The sequence below is a fragment of the Apiospora phragmitis genome (genome assembly GCF_038363925.1).
Source record: "Apiospora phragmitis strain CBS 135458 chromosome Unknown utg000003l:1.0-2676785.0:1.0-2680665.0, whole genome shotgun sequence".
Lineage (NCBI taxonomy): Eukaryota > Fungi > Ascomycota > Sordariomycetes > Amphisphaeriales > Apiosporaceae > Apiospora > Apiospora phragmitis.
Genome location: NW_027117401.1, coordinates 1,130,128 through 1,151,333, shown reverse-complemented (window position 1 = coordinate 1,151,333; position 21,206 = coordinate 1,130,128). Strand labels below are relative to the sequence as shown.

The 21,206-nt window shown below is 52.2% G+C and overlaps 11 protein-coding genes across 11 annotated transcripts; 6 read left to right on the top strand and 5 right to left on the bottom strand.

The window, feature by feature from the left end:
* Positions 1-979: 979 nt before the first annotated feature.
* On the top strand, positions 980-1,627 carry PG994_002749 (ankyrin repeat-containing protein; the record flags this gene model as incomplete). Its single annotated transcript, XM_066854158.1, has 1 exon — positions 980-1,627. One exon carries the CDS (start codon positions 980-982, stop codon positions 1,625-1,627), a length of 648 nt encoding a protein of 215 aa, XP_066720013.1.
* A 24-nt stretch (positions 1,628-1,651) lies between these two features.
* Positions 1,652-3,005, bottom strand: PG994_002748 (uncharacterized protein; the record flags this gene model as incomplete). The annotated part of the gene is made up of 6 exons (XM_066854157.1): positions 1,652-2,148; positions 2,202-2,327; positions 2,380-2,481; positions 2,531-2,593; positions 2,651-2,795; positions 2,862-3,005. 6 exons carry the CDS (start codon positions 3,003-3,005, stop codon positions 1,652-1,654), a joined length of 1,077 nt encoding a protein of 358 aa, XP_066720012.1.
* Positions 3,006-3,568: 563 nt separating this feature from the next.
* PG994_002747 (S-adenosyl-L-methionine-dependent methyltransferase) lies at positions 3,569-5,001 on the top strand (the record flags this gene model as incomplete). Its single annotated transcript, XM_066854156.1, has 2 exons — positions 3,569-3,682; positions 3,754-5,001. 2 exons carry the CDS (start codon positions 3,569-3,571, stop codon positions 4,999-5,001), a joined length of 1,362 nt encoding a protein of 453 aa, XP_066720011.1.
* Positions 5,002-7,236: 2,235 nt separating this feature from the next.
* Positions 7,237-8,847, top strand: PG994_002746 (Vacuolar import and degradation protein; the record flags this gene model as incomplete). The annotated part of the gene is made up of 4 exons (XM_066854155.1): positions 7,237-7,854; positions 8,010-8,160; positions 8,336-8,708; positions 8,781-8,847. The coding sequence occupies 4 exons, from the start codon at positions 7,237-7,239 to the stop codon at positions 8,845-8,847; spliced, it is 1,209 nt and encodes a 402-aa protein (XP_066720010.1).
* A 943-nt stretch (positions 8,848-9,790) lies between these two features.
* Positions 9,791-10,591, bottom strand: PG994_002745 (protein mago nashi like 2; the record flags this gene model as incomplete). The annotated part of the gene is made up of 3 exons (XM_066854154.1): positions 9,791-9,934; positions 10,098-10,383; positions 10,545-10,591. The coding sequence occupies 3 exons, from the start codon at positions 10,589-10,591 to the stop codon at positions 9,791-9,793; spliced, it is 477 nt and encodes a 158-aa protein (XP_066720009.1).
* Positions 10,592-11,795: 1,204 nt separating this feature from the next.
* PG994_002744 (Cytochrome P450- E-class- group I) lies at positions 11,796-12,701 on the top strand (the record flags this gene model as incomplete). Its single annotated transcript, XM_066854153.1, is given in 4 exon segments — positions 11,796-11,971; positions 12,021-12,324; positions 12,381-12,509; positions 12,528-12,701. 4 exon segments carry the CDS (start codon positions 11,796-11,798, stop codon positions 12,699-12,701), a joined length of 783 nt encoding a protein of 260 aa, XP_066720008.1.
* A 6-nt stretch (positions 12,702-12,707) lies between these two features.
* PG994_002743 (uncharacterized protein) lies at positions 12,708-13,305 on the top strand (the record flags this gene model as incomplete). The annotated part of the gene is made up of 2 exons (XM_066854152.1): positions 12,708-12,879; positions 12,938-13,305. 2 exons carry the CDS (start codon positions 12,708-12,710, stop codon positions 13,303-13,305), a joined length of 540 nt encoding a protein of 179 aa, XP_066720007.1.
* A 449-nt stretch (positions 13,306-13,754) lies between these two features.
* PG994_002742 (uncharacterized protein) lies at positions 13,755-14,333 on the bottom strand (the record flags this gene model as incomplete). Its single annotated transcript, XM_066854151.1, has 1 exon — positions 13,755-14,333. One exon carries the CDS (start codon positions 14,331-14,333, stop codon positions 13,755-13,757), a length of 579 nt encoding a protein of 192 aa, XP_066720006.1.
* Positions 14,334-16,304: 1,971 nt separating this feature from the next.
* Positions 16,305-16,667, bottom strand: PG994_002741 (uncharacterized protein; the record flags this gene model as incomplete). The annotated part of the gene is made up of 1 exon (XM_066854150.1): positions 16,305-16,667. The coding sequence occupies one exon, from the start codon at positions 16,665-16,667 to the stop codon at positions 16,305-16,307; it is 363 nt and encodes a 120-aa protein (XP_066720005.1).
* Positions 16,668-17,355: 688 nt separating this feature from the next.
* Positions 17,356-17,822, bottom strand: PG994_002740 (uncharacterized protein; the record flags this gene model as incomplete). Its single annotated transcript, XM_066854149.1, has 2 exons — positions 17,356-17,608; positions 17,710-17,822. The coding sequence occupies 2 exons, from the start codon at positions 17,820-17,822 to the stop codon at positions 17,356-17,358; spliced, it is 366 nt and encodes a 121-aa protein (XP_066720004.1).
* Positions 17,823-19,348: 1,526 nt separating this feature from the next.
* PG994_002739 (uncharacterized protein) lies at positions 19,349-20,090 on the top strand (the record flags this gene model as incomplete). The annotated part of the gene is made up of 3 exons (XM_066854148.1): positions 19,349-19,377; positions 19,478-19,799; positions 19,845-20,090. The coding sequence occupies 3 exons, from the start codon at positions 19,349-19,351 to the stop codon at positions 20,088-20,090; spliced, it is 597 nt and encodes a 198-aa protein (XP_066720003.1).
* Positions 20,091-21,206: the final 1,116 nt, after the last annotated feature.

Here is a 21,206-nt window from a genome sequence, read left to right as displayed (position 1 = left end):
TTGCAAGACGGGAGATCTTGCGGTAGACTGAAGAAAGTGTGGTTCGTCTCAGCACTTGCGAATGCATAAACGCTGCAAGACTGGTGTTCTGGCAAAGCGAAATATCCGTTGGGGGGCAATGAGCAGTCTGGGTACGTTTTTGTACTCCAAGACAACATGAAAGGTATCAATGAAGGTGATGATCAAATGGACGTTTTGGCCCGAGCAGGAACTAGACCCCGGATGAGTCACACCAGAATGATTGCAGATGAGTTCACTTAAACTTGAACGGAAAGCTTGAGAGGAAAGTGCCAGACCGAATCAACTTATGGGGTTTCAAGTCAGGCTGAGATGGAAGGTGCCTACAGTTGGGTAGTCGGGAGGCGCCTCACACAAAATCCAAATCTTCGTGTGATTTGAGCAGGGCCGTTGTTTGCAGGTGTACGGTGAGTTTGCCTTCGTCCGAATGTCAGTGGAAGGGTGTGGGGCAGGAAGGATTTCAGAATTGCAGAACGGTAAACGAAGATGTCAACGAAATGATCAATCTCTCTCACTGGATTGCGGCTTAGATCTCACCTACTTCGATACTCAGCCCCGTAGCAAGGATTGGATTCAGCTTTACTTGACAGCCTCTGTTGGTTCCTTGCATCTACAGGCAATCAACAGCACAGTGCGGCGCAAACAGAAGAGGGCGAAGCTGCGGGTTTCATCCATGGTAGTATTTCGGTCAACTACCCCTCCATTTTTAAGGCATCTGGGCACCTAATTTTGTGGCGGGGCAAGGCACCTGGACTGGCCTCCAGCGATGCGTCATACCGGACGCCAATTTGGTGAAGAAATTCGAATTTCAGATCATCTCTAATTTTGAGTACTGGTAATCACGGGAACGATTCCCTAACCTTAGGCTTTACAACGACGCAAAAGCGTACCACTGCAAGCAAAAATCAAGGCGCGGAACATTTGATCTCGAATATTCGCAACGTCCAAATACCTAACCGCCATGTCGCGCAATCCATTCCTCCTCGCCGCCGACAACAGCCCGGCGCTTCTGCCCCTCCTTCGCGAAGATCCCGCCTTGGCATCGGGGCAGGACGAGCATGGCTACTCCCTCGTACACGCCGCCGCCAGCTATGAACACCTAGAACCTCCCCGTACCCTGATCCGGGAGTTCAACGTCGACATCAATTTGCGCGACGAAGACAACGAAACAGCTCTCTTCGTCGTAGAGAGCGTCGCTGCGGCACGGGTCCTAGTGGAAGAGTTGAATATCGATGTGAACGCTAAGAACGCAGAAGGCCAGACAGCACTGGAGAAGATTACGGAGGAGGACGAATTCCCCCAGGTTGCCGAATACCTGAGAGGAACTGCGGGCCAAAGCCTATCCAACGGATCGGTTGCTCCTGGCGAGGGACCAACTGCCGCCACGCAGCTTCCACCCGCGCCGGAGGGCATGGCAGTCACTGTCGGCACAATGACGCCAGCGGACGAGCAGGAGCTTGATATTGATCCGGAGTTCCGCAGGAGGATTGAGGAGCTGGCAGGTCGCGATGACTTCCACACCGAAGAGGGCCAGGCTGCACTGCGTCGCCTTGTCCAGGACGCCATAGGCGAACAAAATCTGGATGACCGCAATGTCCGGCAACGATAGGAGTGAAGTTTTCCGCTAGCAACTTCATTCGTGCCCATGGACGTCCCACATGACGTATTCCCCGGGGGAGTTAGCTGGTCTCAGAATCATGCAATCGCCGCCCTTCCCTGCAACCCCCTTCTCGAATGAGCTTGTGCTCATTGCAAACCAGGAGCGTGATGAAGTGGAGAGAATCAAGTCTATCAAAACTTGTCTGGTCCAGTTTGGGTCAATGAACCCTTGCCAGCTGACCTTGCAGAGGGTGACTGGCTTTGGGTCGCCTTGGACGTTTGGCACAGAATATCGCGATAGGTATGGGTCAATCTTGTCGCCAGCAGTTATCCTGGGACTGTCAAGCCTAACGAGCGACAACCATTCATACATGTCCGTTGCGAACTCTTCTAGGTCGAGTTTTCCGCCCTTGCCCAAAGAAGACTGCGGAGGCGTAATCACTGGTATCAGTGTATGACGATCCGCCATGATGAACGGCGATGAGGTATACTTGACTGGCGCAAAGCCTACAAGGGGATCTGGGTCAGGGGCTAGAGGTCAAGTCTGTTAGTTTCGACCAGCAACGCACGCCCGGAGTCCTTACTTTGAGATAGATTGAGAAACAGCCAAGTAAGGGGCTGATTGAACACGTTTTTGCACGCATATATCAGCCTGTCGAAGCCCTTCTTGCCCGGAAAACTCGCAGGGCTTCGAAGATCATACTCGACAACTAAAACAGTGATAAGCTTGATGTTCTGCGGCAAGATTAGCTTGAAGCATACCCCATCTTGGCTTAAGCCCACGTTTACCCTCGACTCCGTGAGGTTGGCCGACCAGCCCAGCTCTTTCGTATGTCTCCTTATCAAGACACATTTTAAGCAAACCTGAAACAAGATTAATTCAACTCTTATGTTTCAGGAGATGGGTTGTTACCATTCTTCAACGTGAATACATTGGCGACTCCAATCTTGCATTCCGAAAGCATCATGATATTCCCTGCATTTATCCAGTCAGCGGCAAATTCGTCAGTCGAGCCCATGGCACAATCCATACCTATCTTGATGTATTGTGTGAAGAATTGCCCAGTCAGGATGTCTCCAAGGGTCATAATTACACGACTGTACTTTGGAGCGAATGCATCGTTGCTGAGCTTCTCCTTGACCTTGTCCACAGACTCTGCAGTGATAATTACATCGACCTAGTCAGGAACAGCGAAGTTAGCCCCAGATAGATATCGAAAAAATTCCCTTGACGCGTGACCGACCTTGTGGATGAAATCTGTCGCGAGTAATATACTCCATGGCTTTCCCTTCGTAGGTAACTGCTTCGGATCAGGGTAGCTCATAGTGCCATAGGTGGTGAAGCATTTTGACGACTGGTACACAGTCGGCTCAGGTAGCGACAACATCGTTTTTTTCCCCTTCAAGATTTGGGTGCTTCAGAGACGTCACTAGGTCGTTCGGCTCCGGACTCAGGTTTGGATAACTGAATCGTTTAGACGGTCGGGTTTGCTAAGCTGGATACAACGACACCACGGCGCGTGTTCTAACGAAAACGCGGCTTTCTTTTACGAAGATTTGAGCTTTTTCTTGTAGTCGCACTGTGCTCAAGGTTTGCTGCAAAACACGATACCCACAGGCAAGCATCTTTTTAAGCAGCTGAACTGTGCCATGCAATTAATAGGGTCTATGCATCAAGTAGCACTGGCACTATCCTAAGCACTCGGCCATTTTCGTGATTGACTCACCCCCCTCAAATTTTATGCCACATCCTATTCCACCGCAAAAAAACCATTTTGGGCGCCTCAAATCAGGGCAGCAGTGGAAAGGCATTAGGTATCGTATAGGCGCCAGTCCACGAATGTGGGAGAAGTCGAAGTGTGCGTCTGACCATAGAACCAACTGTCAAGTTGGAGTGAATTCACCCCTCGTATCAAACCGCAAGTGATACCAAAGAGTTCGTCTGTGCATAATGGAGTATCTCGTTCGCTTCAGCCAGTCCCACGAGACATTCCGGATCCCGGAGATACAGGCGCTGGCGTTGGTCTTTGGCGTTGATATGCAAATATTACACTATGATCTCGAGGTTTGTTCATCTCGCGGTGCATATTCCCGTGGCGCCTTTCCCAAGATCATGCCGCTGATTCGAAAACCCAGTCACCGTTCTGTGTTGTGCAGCTCCCTTCCGAGGATGCTGCCAAAGCAATAGTCAAGCGGTCAATCTTGGCCCAGAGCATACATGAGCACTGGGGCACGGGCGATTCCTTGGACGAATTGCATGCGGAAGTGAAGCGTAAGACTTCGCAGTTGTGGCCCAAGTACAAGGAGCCGAGCTTCAAGTTCTCCCTGGATGCCTTCAATGGCTCAAGGTCCAACAAGCAGAGGCTTGCGCTCATCAACTCGTTCGGATACCTACCATTCGACGGAGAGATCAAGATGGTCAATCCTGAGGAAGATTTCACAATCTTTGAGCAGTGGGAATTCGGGGCCGTCCCTAGAAAATTACCTGCCCCGATGAAAGTGCATTTTGGTAGGTTCATTGCGATATCCGCCAGGGATATAATCCAGACCTTCGACCTCAAGAAGAGAGGTTACATATCGACCACATCTATGGATAGTGAGCTGGCTCTCATAACGGCCAACATTGCCCTCGCAGCGCCTGGCAAGATGTTCTACGACCCCTTCGCGGGGACTGGAAGCTTTCCGGTGGCCTGCGCACAGTGGGGTGCCCTCGGGTTCGGAAGCGACATAGACGGGCGCAGTGTGAGGGGCGATGGCGAACAGAAGAGCATGAAGGGAAATTTCGAGCAGTACGGTCTCAAGAACCTATTAGGGGACTGCTTCGTCTGCGACCTGACGAACAGCCCGGTGCGAAAGGCCAGAATTCTTGATGGCATCCTTTGCGATCCTCCATATGGAGTCAGAGAAGGGCTCAAGGTCTTGGGCGCACGAGACCCGGTGAACCAGCCGTGGGTCGTGGAGAAGTCCAAGATGATGTGGAACCTGCCAGAATATGTCCCGCCGAAGAAGCCTTACAGCTTTATCGCCATGCTCGACGATGTCCTCCAGTTTGCGACCGATACGTTGGTAGACAACGGACGCTTGTCTTTCTGGATGCCGACCGCCAACGACGAGAACCAGGAAATCGGTGTGCCAAAACACCCTTGCATGGAGATCGTGGTGGTCTGTACGCAGGTTTTCAACAAATGGTCGAGGAGGCTGATAACCTACCGGCGTCTGTCAGACTCGGAGGTAGACCAGAAAGCTCTCCTTGAGTGGCAGTCGAGGGAGCAAATCAGCGATGGTGTTACAGCCGATGAGCTGAATCCCTTCCGCCGCCACTATTTCAACGGCTTCCGTACGCAAGAAGCGGTTGAGTCCGCAATCGGCATTGCACCAAAATAGGCTACGGTTCAACCAGACTCCTGCTCCACAAGCAATAGAGAATCGGCCGCGGTATCGTCGGTTAACAAGGTGACAGCGGCACACCTCACCAGGTAGTCGGTAACGTCAAGGTCCCATCAGACTTTCATACCGCTATCGTGAGCAGCATCAAAGTTCAGAGCTGCATGCTCGAACCTCGTTGACAGCCCACCCAAACTTTTCGACGCACATGAACGGGGCAGCATTCTCTATGCATGCCGTATTATTATGGCCCATGGTATCGACGTTCTGAAAGTACACTATACCAAACTTCTTCAAGCTTGAAGGAGTTCCACTGTCGAATTCCTTGACCATTTGAAGCGCATGCTCGAGTGCAACACTTTCTGGTTATACGTATTGCACTTGAACTGCTCTTTTTTGCGGCTAGCCAACCAGCATGAGACATTTCCCGGGGTACTCATTCCGGTAATTCGAAGCCTGCCTAGCATGGAATCTGGGTTAGCTGCAAGCCGGTCCTCAGTCAGTCTACCTAGTATGTAGTTGACTTTACGGTAGCTCTTTGGGCTTCACCGAATATATCAGGCACAGAACCAATGACAACACGGCGGGCAGGCTACACATATATAGCTCTTCCGCAAATAGAACTGTTATCGCACACCCTATGCAGTATCAAGACATTCATCAGGTAGGGGGATGGCGCATGGGTAGCAGCACCAGGACAGGTTGCATGTGGCAGCGGATGGGTGCTTGGGTGCGCACATTCAGTGGAGCTACGATCCCGCCTAAACTGCCCTGTAACGGACAAATCCCGGGGTATGCCTGGGTCCCCTCCTGCCCATTGCCAGCCAATCTGATCATCGTGTCGAGGGGGTCCCACAATCGCCTGTCAAGAACTCCAGCGAACCGGCCCATTCTTCAGCAGAAAAAGCACGCACTTCCATGTCAAACTTTCGGCGTCATTGTCGGAGCTGGCCTCTGGAACTATTGTGTTGGCGGCTCACCATCAGGCAATTTCGACATGAACTGACGATAGCAAACAACTCACCTGACAGTCCGACGAGCTCCATCCTCTCCAGACGATGTCGGGTGTGATGCATCATCTCCGTGCTCTCTGCTTACATATAGTATTCTTGTGCCTGAGTAGGTGTATGCACAAGCAGTACGACACCTGCATAGACAAGGCGGTCTGTATGTAGGTAGATGGAAGAAGCTCATGCAACTGCCCTCTCTCGACACGCTGTCGGGCGTAGGGGACTTTCCTTGGGGTTATGCGGTCTGCGCGGTCTGGATTGTGCATCGATTACCTACAAACCCACCTGCCGTGCTCTGCTCACACCTGATTCTACTATGCGCTCACTTCCGGGCGCATTCATCGTCAGCTGTCCGTACAAAGCTGCATCGATGGGTCTCTGGCATTGTGTACTACTTACGTACAATAGACACGCCTATCTTGATTAAGAGGCAGATCCCCCGGCTTCCAGTCAGGAGGATAGCCCGAGGTGGGCGGAAAGTGGGCTGAGGAGTAAAGGATGGAATGCACCATACCATTTACCCCCTACCCCTACCCCTACCTAACCCACTACCCTCTTGTTGGAGTTCGTTCTTTCTTATACTTGTCACCGTCTAATACTGATGCTTCACTAGCTGCATCCCATGCTGTGCCAGAGACCCTTCAACGTTTGCCTCCGGTCTTACTTGTACAACAAACATTGACACCTCCAACTCCGTCGTCCTGACGGTCTGTCTTTACATTTGATACCAATCTGCCCCCCAATCCTCACCGGGACTGTATTGTACTGTACGATCATCGTCACCATTTGCTTTTTAATCCCACGTTCAACACGACAGCATCCTTCCATCCAAACCGGCCCGGGGGTTTCGTCAACCAATTCCCTTCTTCCCTTTTACGGTCTTCGCAGCATCCCCCGGCGAATCGGACGAAAAGAAGTTTGTGTGGCGTTTCTTGCTCAAACCTGCAGCAATTGCGTAGGTGGTAGCTGGTGGTTGGCCGTGCTGCTGCTTCTTTTCCCGCTTCTTGCCATTGGAAGACCTTCTTATCGCCTGTATCTTTTCCCTTCGTCTCTTTGTTCTAATTCCATACCGGACGCTTGTTGTTAGGCTTTTGGGTATTACGCGCGGGTCCTGAAGCTACGTTCGACCACAAGCAACGGCGACCGTTACTACCTCACCTGCCTTTATTACTTGCCTTATTAATTACCTTTCCATCCACCAGCTGCTGGAAGGAAGCCGTTCAACATGCCTAGCAATCCGCCGCCAGCGTTGCCGCCACGGTCCCATAGCTCGTCCTGCCCCGACGAATGGCGTGCATCCTCCACCTCATCATCCTCGTGGCGAACAGAGCAAGCAGCAGCAGCAGCAGCAGCAGCAGCAGGCGCCGACGGGGATGACTCCGACGAACAAGAAAGCAGCATGCACGCCGACGGCGGCGAAGACACAGTCATGTCGCCCGGTTCATCGACGTCACATCAAGTCACGATAGATGACGACATCGGTTCGCGATCCAACACGGGCTCGCCCCGACCCGACTCGAGGAGCGGTGTCGGCACTGCGGAAACGACGCCTGCGCCTGAGCACCACCAGCTCGATACCCGCGCATTGCCATCGTCATCCACTAAGACTGCAGACGACAATACCGAACAAGACCACAATGCTACGACAGCGAGGAGCCGCCGCGGCAGGGGCCGAGTTCCCCATGCGCAAAGCAGGGACAGCGCTACTACATCATTCGATGGCATGTCCCCATCGACAATTGCAGACTGTGACAAGGCGGAAGCCAGCAGCAGTGCCATGTCTAGCAGCGTACACCATGACTATTGCAACCCCCCAATGGGCTACGACTTCTCTAATGCTAGGGTACGTTCCTTTGCTCATATATCCTATATCTCCGTGTCACCCCACGTTTCTCTTCAAGCGCCAAGAGCAATTGTCTCGCGCCTTTTGCTTTTGGTGTTTTGCGTGTGTAAAAAGCTTGTTGTGGCCGCTGACATCTCGCTAATCATGGTTTACAGATAACGCCTATGTCATACTCGTCGTTTCTGCGGCCGGGCAGCAAATTCCATGGGACACAGCAGTCCGAGCGCCAGATCTACGACGTGCAGGTCGAGATCAAGTACGTCGACCTGAAGGAATCGTTCATGTGCGGTTACTTGAAGATACAAGGTCAGTTCCAAGTCCCATCGCAAACAAAACGGCCCCTGTTTTGTTTGCGACGCCTTCCTCCCCGAGGCACGGGCAAGGTCCCCTTGCCTCAGGGCCAGCTGCGTCCTTCCGACGTTTTGCGCGCTTGCGTTCGTACATAAGCTGACTTCTCACTCCTTTTCACCCACAAAAACAGGCCTCACAGAAGACAACCCGACCCTGACGACGTACTTCGAGGGCGAGATCATCGGGTCCAAGTACAACTTCATCACGAATCACGAGAGCTGGGGCGCGACCGAGAAGATCGACCTGAACCACTGGAACAAGTTCACGGCGTTTCGTCCGTACGCTAAGCACGCCCGGAAGGGCCCCGTGCACATCAAGGATCTGCACATCCAGGACCTGCACAACAAGGAGAACATCTTCATGCGCTGGAAGGAGCACTTCCTCGTGCCCGACCACCGCGTCCGCACCATCAACGGCGCCAGCTTTGAGGGCTTCTACTATATATGCTTCAACCAGCGGGAGGGGGGCATTAGCGGCATCTACTTCCACAGTAGGAGCGAGAAGTAAGTAACCTATATGGGGGGAAAAGAACGTTTGGGGAGAAACATTTACTGACTTGGCTTTGCGTACAGTAGATTCCAGCAGCTGGAACTGAAGCACGTCGAGGACAGAGGCTGCTTCGGAGCCATGGAGTTTAGATGAGAACCCTCTAGATCCACACATTGTTGAGTGAGAGAGCAGGGGGAGACGGAATCCCTTTCCCCCCAAGGGCTTGCGCTGAGCGAGGCTCGATACGGCGTGAAACTCGTACGGTCTTTCAAGGCAGAAACCGTGGCCCTTTTTCTCTTTCGCCGGATCCTGGAGGTTTTTGAGGGAACCCGCCAGAAATTTTCCCTCGCAACCATGAGCAGTTTAGAGGAACAACTACTGAGAGTGATGTGCTATGCTTTTTTTACGCGAACACGTATGTCACGGCCAACGACATAATGGAACAAGGGCGGTAGAATCGATTTTCAAGATGGTCTGGTTAATGGCGGGGAGTTTGAAATACTTTCTTGACTGGCTATGGAATGGGAACCCGAGCTGACTGCTTCCATGTATGGACATGGAACAGGACCTCGGGCTGACCCTCCATGCCAGACTTATCAAGGATATACACATATTTTACATATATAGCATCAGCGAACGGCGACGAAGGGGGTTTTGGACTTTGTCATCTAGAATACAGCGGCGTACGAATTGTTTTCTATTCGTGATTCGTCGCGCGGCATTGGGGGGTATATTGATTATTGGGAGTCCTTTTTTTCAGCCTTGGCCAGTTCAGTATGGCAAAGGGGCCGACATCATAAACACAACTGACCGAACCGGGTCAGTCAAGACTCGGTGTACATGATTCATGAAAACCATACACGTATTACTGTGTATCATCATCATCATCTCCTCTCGTTCCAAGTCTTCGTGCCTAATCACTCGACGTTGCTCCTCTTCGTTTTTTGTGACCTTCGCAGCCTTCCTTCTCCTAATTTTGCTTAACCCTTCCAATTCCGTCCAATTACTGTCATAACGCTACCCGGCGCGACTTCGGCCCCCTCGGCCGCGGAGACATGGATGCTTGACGAAGTAAAGTAGTGTAACGCCACCTGATTCACGAGATCGGCTTGATCTTGAAGTGCAGGGACGTGAGACTAAAGACCAGCGCCTTGAGGTCTTGGACGAGATAGTAGAAGACGCGCAGGCCTTCCGGGTCGGCAGACTCGGTCACGTCGATGAGCGAGCCGATCTTTGCTGTCTGTTTCAATCGTTGGGTCAGCATGTGCTTCCAAAAGATAATTCCCGGGTACACCTCCTCCGCCCTCTTTCTCCAACAACTGAGCAGTTCCGGTCTATCGCGCTACAACCCTTTTTCTTCTTTTCCGCTCCTCCTCCGTCGGGGCGTGCCAAGCAAAACGTACCTCGAAGCTGATGTGCTCGCCGCCGAAGCGGATCTCGAGCTCCTGGCGGCCGTCCTTATTCTTCTGGGGCCACTTGCCGTCGTCCTCCTTCATGATCTCGGAGGAGCGGACGATGCGCTTGATCTCGTCGACGACGAGGCTCGAGACGCACATCTCCTTGCGGATCAGGCTGTCGTTGCGGTAGTTGCTGTTGTTGGCGTACCGCGCCACCGCCGACCGGCCGTCGCCGACCACCCGGATGTCGAACTCGAGGAACTCGTGGCCGAAGCGCCCGCTGTGGCCGGAGCTGTTGGTTGCGACGCAAAGGTTAGCAGGTGGGTGAGAAGTGTGTGTCGGTGCAAGCGACGAAAGCTGGGCGGGCTGGCTGGCTGCTGTTGCTGTCGTGGAACGCACATGCGCGTAATGGGTAATTGACAGAGGCGGGGGAGGGGGAGAGAGTAGACGTACTAGTACCGTATGTAAAACGGCTCGCCGCTGGATGTTGAATTCGCCATGGTCGCGGTCATTCTACGTGGATAGATTCGCTGTACGTGGGATGCTGGTCGGTCGCGGATTCAATTCACCAGTAATAAAAGTGAAGCTTCTCGGTGTTGCTGCCCGCTGCTTCAGTGACGAGCTGGCTGTGGTGGGGCATAACTTTCCGTTAGCAGGTACATTGCTTAGCCTAGGATCCCGATATGCACCTATCAAGGTGCTAAGATAAGAGCTGTTCGAGAGATTCTCCAGAGGGAAGGCGGTGAAGCAACAGGTAGCATACCTCAACCAACCGGCTCGACAAACCGACACTACTGTCCTCTACTATTGTCCTCTTCTATCTATCCGGATGACAGGTCATGCTTGTGGATTTTAATTGAGAGTGACCAAACGGTGTGGATTTGCCCAAAGCCTCATTTAGGAATCCTTCAATAAAGCTGTCGTTTCAAAACGTTTGTACTACACGTGATTGCGATGCCGGTCAGTGCAATTGCCTGTCAGTCCTCTCCCCCTTTATAAAACCCTCGTGAGGCACGGTTCTTTCTCCTTCAAAAAGAGGCTGAATATAACCAGCAATCATCATTCATTGGCATAATTCTCCTCGATGTGTCTTTTTTTTCTTCATCCGGGACCCGTTGTATATATCTCCCTTACTGCTAGGTGACTGTTCTGGTCGACCTATATGAGCCCTTTCCCTTGAAACAATAGGCGAGACTGAAGACTGGGTATTACATATTACAACAATGACTTGAACCTGTGTTGGCACCATGGGTAAGGTTGTGTTAACTCAGCTATTCACCACCAGTCTTCTGCTAGTATCCCATGGCAGCCTGTATGACTTGCTATACGTATAGTTGTGTCCAACCGGATTGAAGACTGTAGTCACGTGCCAGCTCAGACTGCAGCCTCCTTCATTGCCTCGGTATAGTCGGTCCCTATAATATTCCAGCAACATGTTGATCTCGATATTATTTAAGCTCGTCGAGACATTTTAGCTTCGCATCATGGCCAATAAGTCTAGAGCTGATTCTTCGCAACTCACTGCATCTAGCCCCTGGACGTTGGGCCGACATGGAAGTATTACATACCCCATGCGTGAATGACACAGCTGTACAGGCTGGCCAACCCAACATTTATCATTTTCCCCTGGAAACCCCACCTCAACTCAGCACTATTTGCTGCCTCACCACACCACATCATAGTCCCGATAACCTGTGCGCGAAAATGGGCTTCGTGCTCAACTCGGCACTCTTGGGGCTCGTCCTTCTTGTATCTCCCTCTTCCAACGCCAGCGTCAAAGGCAAGCCTCTATCCGAAACCATGGCTGCGAGCCGACCATCACGCATCCAACCAGAGAGCCCTTCTTTGGATTTGACTTCCAGCAGAGCATGTACGGGGATGTGCCATTTCTTCATCGTCTACATACCCGGTATGGAACAACGTTCCAAGTTCGGTCCTGGCTCAGGCTTCCAGACGTCTGTACCATCGCGACCCAGAATCTCCGAGCCATCAATACGTCCAAGGATTTCGGAGTGGAACCCATGAGACTTCCTGGCCTGGGATCATTTTGTGGCCGGGTTTCATTACGACGGATGGCGACATCTGGAGTTACTCACGAAAGTTGCTGAAACCGTCTTTCGATTACAGTAACATAGGCGATTTGCGCTTCCTAAGAAAAGAAGTCGACCGACTTGTCAAAGATCTGCCTGAGGATGATTCTATTGTTGACCTGCAGCCCCTGCTCTATGTCACGGTATGTTACCCGTTGGGGCATTATTATCTTTGCCAAGGCTGAAAGCAGAGTTCCAGTTCTTGAATTCTGCATTGCATTTCGTGCTAGGGGTTGATCCCTCTGAGCAATCCTCGTCCGCACCTCTCACAGCCGACGAATTCGTCAAGTCCTTCCACAATGCTCTCTTCTACAGCATGATCCGGGTCGTGCTCGGCCCCCTTTAGAAGCTCTTTCCCAAGTCGAAGTACCATCAAGCTTGCTCCAAGGCGCATAGCTTTATCGATTATTACATCGGTCAGGCCTACGAAGAAGATGATGCGTCGAAGAGTAAGAGCTTGATGCGCGTCGTTTCTTCTCAGACAGAGGACGCCACATTCATCAGGAGCCAGGTCATCTAAGCCATGATGGCCGCGCAGGACACAACGTCCGAGCTCCTGACGAATGCACTGTTCTTGCTTGCACGGCACCCCGTGTATTGGGGGCAACTTTGCCTTGAGTTCGCTGGAAAGCATGAGCTCGATCTTTCTGTGGGAGCCCTATTGAGTTCTAAGTTGATCGAAAATATTCTGCACGAGAGTAAGACGCATGATCCTTTCCGGCTGCATGGCATGGAATTTCACTCACTGTACTACAGCCCTACGCCTTTATCTAATATTCCCTCTGCTAGGGAGAGTAGCGTTACGCGATACGCAGCTTCTAGTGGGCAGTGGTCTCCATCAGGACCGTCCTATGCTCATCCCCAAGGGCACGGCAGTGAACATGGGCTATTACGCGCTTCACCGCGACCCCGAAGTATTTGGAAGCGACGTGGAAGTCTTCCGACCAGAACGTTGGGATTCTATAAAGTCAAAGCAATGGGAGTTCCTTGGATTTGGTTCGGGGAACCGGGCTTGCCTGGGCCAGCAGAAAGCGTTGATCGAGGCATCATACGTGTTCGCACGCCTTGCCCAATCAATCGAGCAATTGTCGAGTGCGGATAGTCGAGACTGGAAGGGGAGATGAAGTTGACCTGCAAGAGTGCGAATGGATGCAGGGTGAAAGTCCACTGATTGCGGCTACTACTGAGTGGATGAGGTGTAGTAGTAGTAGAACAGGACCACACGATGCTGGCCAGTAGTTATGATAAGAATCTATAGAGGAGCCCTACGACCACGTCTTTTACTTTCCAGGTACTTCGACTGACGCTGAAAGTCCGATTATCCTCGGATTTCTAAACTAGCACCAACGGCACATCACTACCAAACTAAAGTTGCTCATATTCATAATGAATTTTACCGTCTGCTGTGACGGGGTTTGTAGCTGCTGGATCCATCCTTATCATATCCCTCCATTCTACTAATGAGTCTATCTATGCTGTAAGTCAAATGATTGTTGAACCATGTCTTCCTCGCTGCTTTGGCTCTATGAATCTAGATAATCTTGATGCTTCCCGAGAAGGGTCTTGTAAGGGGTCAGTGAGAAGCTCTAGTAGACATCCAAGACGCTGGTGTGGTTTCGAAGTCCCGCCTCGCGTCGAATGATCGTTGAAACAGTTCTGCGAGGTGCTCGTCGTCTGGAGCCTGTAGTGTGACTGTGTTATGCTCGGATAGGTTATCGTCTGGTGCTACCACGCTCGACGATGACTGATTGTGGCCTTTTGAGGTTCTCGCCACGTCTTGTTTTACAGCAGGCGTGCCTGGGTCACTAATGCGTCTTCGTCGTGGTGCACCAAAGTCGATTGGTCTTCTATATTTGATGAATACGATAGGACGTTGCCAAATAGGTTGCGGACTCGTTGACTTGGGGCGGTGGGAGCTGCCGATGGTTGATTGGTGTCGTTTCGGGATTTTTCGAGGAACCAGCGGAGGCTTCTTGGCTTGAGCCACTCTAACGGGTAAGACTCCTCCGGTGCTGTTGTAGTCCGGATCGATGGCTTTCGCTCCGGCGATGCAATGTTTCCCTTTTGCCCGGTTGGGGACGGACCGGCTCAGTTGGCTATAGTGTGCTGATGTCGGCCGGTGACAGGTCTGGGCTGTTGTGACTGCGTTCATCTCGTACCGGTTACCCTGCCCGAGAGGTAGATTGTGATGATCCGTGTTGGAATTCCATGGTCTGGAATGGGCCTCGGAAAAGCTGTTTGATCTAACTTCACTTTAGTACACATCATCATGCAAACAACGGTGTCGTAAGGAAAGCCTCACTCGAGCAAGGTCGGTCCCACAACACCAAGGGGATATCAAAACACAGAGATCGAAGGAAGCAGATCAACACGGCCTAACAATTCGAGGATCTTGGGCTGAGAATTTGCAACAATGGTTTTATCCAAACATTGAGCAAATCAAAGATGCCACAACGCATACTGGTGAGTTCACATTGCTTGTTATCACCACTCGGCGACTAAATGGCAGACATTCAGGCCAGATTATAGGCCTCTTTCTGGTCATTCCATGCAGGAGGTGAACTGCATTTCGAGTTTTCAGTCGTCCCCCCAGTCATTTGTAAGGCCTATGCTCTTTGGCCCCGTTGACCTTTCCAGCACCGGGACAAAGGGGAGACGTAATAGTAGCGCTCGCTACTATGAACTTTCAATGCGTTCCGGTGGTTAATTACACGAGTCTATCGAATAGGTAGTTTATTTGCATAGTTTGGCACATCCCGATGCCCCCCCTGGGAAGTTAATGCCATGCAGTATGTCCCCATTACTATAAATAATATAACAGCAACAGCAGTGGTCCCTCTAAGATATCTGCAAACCCTATCTTATTTTGCCCCTTTGCTTTCGATCCGATACCAATTCAGCACGACAAAATATATGCAAGACATGCCGGCGCTTTCTGCGAATGCCATATGCCTCTTTTGTGACTGCCCTGAGTTATGTGAATGCCCTGAATGCTAAATTGGGTGTGTGCTTCTCACGATAGAGCTTACAGGGCGGATACACCCCTTGAACAGCACGCCTCCTTCCCGGTTTAGAGGGTCTTGGTCACCAAGCAGACAAGGATAGTCGACGTGAGCCTTTGGACGAAAGTCCATCTGCCAGCCTTCACTCCAGCAGTGTCCGGCTATAGCATCTTATACTTGCCTGCCCCTGAACTGCTTTGCCCCGGAACTGCTTCGAGTATAACAGCACGTCCGTCGATCCCATTCGCGTGACTTTCTCGTGTAATAGTAACTGCTTGGCCACGATGGCAGGTGCCTCGCCTCGTATAGTGTAGCGTACGCACCTAACCGCAGATAAGAGCTGGAGCTTGTCGGCGACTATCCCGCCTGCCGGTTCAGGGAGGTCGCGAACACGATACCCCTCGACCCCACCCCGGCGACAATGTACCTTGCCTATCGTGTACCTCGTTGGCGCAAGTGAATACTAGCGGGTCCTCTGTGATAATTACTCCTGCTTGCATTCATTCGCCTTCCTACCCTACTTATTCGTCCCAACTTTCCCTTCTCCACACTGCCAGGTCTTTTCTCTCTCCCACCATCATTCACCTTTTGGCCGCCAGCAATCCTCCACACAACAGAATGCAGTCGCCGAAGAAATCCCCATAACAGCATTGAGTCGCCGGTTTTCTTCCGACAACGCCAGCTGCCTTCGGACAACAGTTACCTTACCACATCTACACGACTCTCGTCCCATTGTTTCCTCTTCCGTCTGATCATCATCACTCTCGTCCCATTCCCGTCTTCCGTCTGATCATCGCCTATCGTCAGTCATAATGGCGAAGACAGACTCCACCATCCTGAGCGAGAAGGACAAGCAAGTCATCGCTAGCTTCTTCGCCGAGGCAAAGAAGAAGCAGGTAAGCTATCATACTCTCGGTGCCTTTGGCCCTGCTCTACTACACCTATCACGCCGCCCTTCCTTCGTCACGCCCCCCCCCCACGTATTAAACGATGAACTAACCATCTCAAAAAAACAGAAGGACTTCCTCGCCTCGATGGACTGGAAGCCCCACGTCGACCGCTTCGGCTTCAAGGACGAGAAGGTGGCCAAGGACGCCATGGACCGAGCCTGCCGCAAGCTCCTAAACATCGACGAGACTGTCGGTGTGGGCGCCGGCCCCAGCACCCCCGGCCCGACTGCCGACGCCAGCATTGCTGCCGTCGCCTCTTGGGGTCCGGCCCCGGAGTCGCCCGTCCCCGCCCGCGGCCGCCGCAAGCGGAAGGCCATCGAGGACTGGAGCGACGACGACGGAGACAACGTCCCCGATATCGAGGGCCGCGGTCGGCCCAGCAAGTGTGTTCCCCGCGTCAAGCGCGGCGCTAAGAACGAGGATGACAAGGAGGACCTCGACATCAAGGGAGAGATTCAGCTTTAAGTACCTCGCCAGGGCTTTTCTTTCGGAGAATAGAGAAGACAGAACGCTCGCCGCTGAAGGCGGCGTCATCCTAAAGTAGGAGTCTCGTCACCACATTCCTGGGCACAGTTCAGCATCCTAAGTAAATTAGTTCATGGAATGGAACTGCAAATTTACGTAAACTTTTGTGTTGACTCAAATAGGTCGCACACACACTGACACATTCCACTCGTGAATTACGTGTTGTTCGCTCTGAATCCGTAGCATTCCCGCATGTCTGACCTTAGTGCTGTGCCTCTCTTTCCGAAGGCTCGCTCTCACGGGGGTATCAAATCGAATTATGACAAGCATAATTTTGAAGGGTAATTCCCTGACGAGCCCTGACTGGTTCCCAGCGCTCTGGCACAGTGTCCCGAATAATTGGTTGCGAGGCTGGCATAAGGTAGTACGCAGTCTGCGACAAGCCGAAACATGTAATTCCCCCCACACTACCGAGTATCGTGCCATGAGACCAGAGCCGAACTGAAAAGGAAAACCGCAGTCGAATCAGTATGATTAACTGCAAAATAGGTAGCACTCCCAACGGATGGTTGCTGCTGCGTGTGCAATATACAATCACAATCGTACATGAACACCAAACCCATGCCAAAACGCGAATGAGAACTCCGGTAACACCTATCGTATGGTCCGTGACGGCACTGCCTCAAATCCTGTCCGAATTTATTCCCTCTTGCTGCTTCTCTTTTCAAATTCTCCCAAATGCAACCAACGGACGTTGTTACCGTCCTCCTGCCACTACCTCGGCTTGGTTTCCGAAGGGGTTCTCTTGCGGTTGCCCGGCCGTGGGCAAGTTGGACATCCGATTATCCCTCTGCTTGGCGCTCCTGGGGGGCTTGGGGCCGCCCGAGGACGACTCGAAGCCGTAGTCTTCCAGTTCTTGTGGATCCTTAGGCCACTCGCGCTGGTCGTTCCGCTTTCTTCGCATGTGGAGGAACCACAGGATAACCAACAGTGAGACGAAAGCCACGCCTCTGTAGTAAAGCGAAGCCGGAGCGAGAGTCAGCAAACCAAATGATTAGATGAAGGCGAATCGCCCTGGAAAGCAGCGACATATTGGGTATAAGAAGCTTACACGACGGTTCCGATGACAATGGGCGTCTTCTTGTCGCCGCTCGACGGCTTCTCGCAGGCGACGTTGCCAGGGTCCGCGTCGCAGTCGACGCGAGGAAAGAGGATGGACGGCATCTTTGGTGAATTAAAGTGGGTGTTGCGGATCGTGGATTGCTTTTTCGTCTTTTCTCGGCTTCCGTCGGCTAGGGAAGGAAGTATGTACAGTAGTGCGGTAGCTGAGCGCGGCGCGCCAGAAAAAAGTCGAGGTCTGGAAATATATGTGCAATTGCGACAATGGATATATGCTGGTTGAATGTCGTTTGCTACCAAGGCAGAGAGGGATCCTGCCTCTTGACTGGAAGATGCACGATGACGGTTTCGACGGTGTTGTGGGGAATTGGCCAATCGAAAGGGGTGCCAAGCAGGAAATAGATCGACCGAAAGGCGAGCCGACAACCCGAGCGAAGAAACGACTGAAAGAAGAGAGTATGTAGAAACGTTCAAAGAGACGAGTGAAGCGAGTGTAAGTACCTGACAAGACCAAAATTCGCCGTCCCTCTCTTTTAGTAATCTCGCGCTTGTCAGGAAAGGAAGAAGAGGAGAGGAGAGGAGGAGAAGTTGAAGGGATGACGGGGAGAGACAGGGACAGGACAGGAGATGAACGTCGGTCAGTAGTCGTGACTCGTGAGAGATTGGGACTTGATTGAACGATCCGTAGTACGTACAAGGAAGGGGACAGGGAATTTACGGCGCGCATTGAGGCGCCCATCCCTGGAAACTAACCCCTGTCTCTCTTGCCTGTCTCTGAATCCTGGGGGGTCCCCATCTGGCCGGTCTGATTGGCGCCAAACTCTGAGTACACCTCCAAAAAGCCGCCCCCCTTACGCCGCTACCCGCCAGCGCTCCACTGATCAATACCCTTCTGGAAAAGGCCTGCCGACCACCGACCTGCCCCATGCTTTTTGGGAAAGAGGCGTTGGTGTTTCGCATTGAACGGCTGGTCCTTGCAATTAGGAATGGCAGGTCGTGATAGGTTACATCCCGTTCGTACGACTAATTCGGCTGTCCGGCTACCCTGCATTTCACACCATCTGCCGTGTTTCTTGTGTATTGGGGTATTGATAAATAAGAGTGACGAGTTATCCCCATGATCAGAAATGATTCCCATCACCAGGCCTCCCTCCCAACCCCATGCTGTCTGCCGATCTTCGTTCGGAGCAATCTGGAAATACGGAAAAGGGATATGCAAGTATATGCACGTCTGCACGTAGTGCTATCTATATCACACTCCCCACCGACGTACATTTTGCATTGCGTTCACAACCAAAGAGCCAGGTTGGTAGGAAGAGACATCACAGCACCGCTTGTGAAAGTAAACCTAGTCTCACAGCACAGCAACTTTCTTTCGAAAAGATGATGAACAACTGAGACAGACGGTGTTACCAAAATTAGAATCATACCGACGCTCATTGGACGCAATTGGCTGCCCGGGGCGGTTGGTGTCGAAATAAGATTTCCGGATTATCTCCATATCTCGTCATCCTATCACCAAATGGTGTGTAACTTGGCGCATCACATCCACACCTATTGAAACTTTTTTTGTCCCCTGCATGGCTATGTAAGCAATCCGTATTTTCCCCAGCCGCCTGCCTGCATTGGCGATGCGAGTTGTCGTCTCGAACTGTGTTGCGTAGGTAGCTTTCAGACCTCAGAGTCTGCCTCCCAGCCCATGTTTTTCTTTCTTTCTCGTCTTTCTTCATCCTCGCCTCAGAGCCATGAACTTGAGCCAGCGCCACTGCCTCTTCATCCCCGCTGCAACCCGATCCCACCGGCTCCTGGGCCTCCACGCCGACTCAACCGTCACCGTGCGCCTCGCCGCCACTTGCTGCAACACCCACCCCCGACGCGGTCCCCCACGTCCGTGAGCCGGAGCCGCCGGAGCCCCGCGCCCGCCAGCGCCCTGAAGCCGGGGTGGCCCAGCGCCAGCGCCAAAACGGCCACGGCGAAGACCAGCACCGCGCGGGCGTCCCGTTCCCGTTCCCGCAAGTGGATGATGGTTGTTCCATCGCCACGGCGGCGAAACGACGACGTTACTCTGCGGCGGCTGTAATGGTAGCTGCGCACGAGGTCGCCGTACCAGCATAGCCAGCCCATGAGAATAACAACAACGGCGCGCTCGTCCTGGAAGACATACGTGTCATACGTGTCCGTGGTCGCGACCTTGCGGCCGTGGACGTAGCTGTACTGCGCGCTGCGCGCGCCCGCGGCCAAGACGGCGCCGAGCAGCAGGCCAACGACCAGGAGGTAGGTGTGCAGGGCGCGCTGCGTGATCAGCAGGAGCGCCTGCCGGTCGAGGTGCTGCGCCAGGGTGGCGAGCCAGAAGAGGGGGAAGGTGATGGCTAGGAATTGCCACATCCTGTTTTGGCGAAGCTTTCTCTCTTTTCTGTGGGTAAGTCACGTAAAGTAGGTAAGTAAGTAAATAATGGTGAAGCTAGCTATACGTACGGTAGGATACAGAAAAGCTAGCGGCCGGAAAAGGGGCAACTGCATTCGCGACTCCAACAAATAGGTTTGGATTGAAATACTTATGAACCGGCAGCTCATCCGTACATGGCAAGAAAACATTAACAATTTTGGTGCCTGTCTAGATCTGTAACATAGCTACCGGATGCGTAGCGTGGCTTGAGCTCCTAGTTGGCCCTTTGTTGTTGTCGAGTAGACAAAGAACAAAGAAGTTATCACACCGCAGCACCGAGAATGTTCTCTTCGATGGAACTAAAGCTTGAAAAAGAGCGATAATGCTTATTGTCAAACTCATATTAAATCACCATCTAACGTTTCTGGGGCATACATTTGTTTTTATACTTAGGCATTCGGAATAGATGCCGCTTGCGGGCTTATGAGATTAACTTGATATAACTCAACTCCCTGGAGAGCAAGAAGACCCCATTGGGCCAAACGAACTGTCTTCATATAATTTCCTCACGTAGTTAGCCATCGCCCCGAGCGACGTACTTCCCTTCAGAAAGCTTCGGTGTTATCTCAGAAGCATGGTAGCTGTCCATAACTACATGTACCTCATCTTGGGAGCCTCGAGCTACCTTCGCCCCCCAACGGGACTATGCACGTAGTGGCCCGAACAGCATCTTCGTCGCAGACCCCAAGCTGTGTAAAGGTTTGGGGGTGACTGCTTATGATACAAGTACTGCAGCATTGCAAGATAGATGCTGGTATATGACCAACACTCAGTGTCATATCCTTGTTTCTCCTTCAAATTGCAATCAGAGCCTGGTCGGAAATAGGAAAAGTGGCTATGCAGCAAAGCAGCTGACTCTCGATAGATGGCAGGGCGAGCGATAGTACTGTTAAAATCGCCAGCATCAGCCTTAGATCAAGACTATTTTGGGTTCATAGCCTCGAGCCCTTCAGTGTGTTCAAAGGTCAACATTTAAGCCGCCACAGTGGTGGCGGTGATGGGGGACTCTGCCAGCTATTGGCAGGACCGTAACATATGAGATA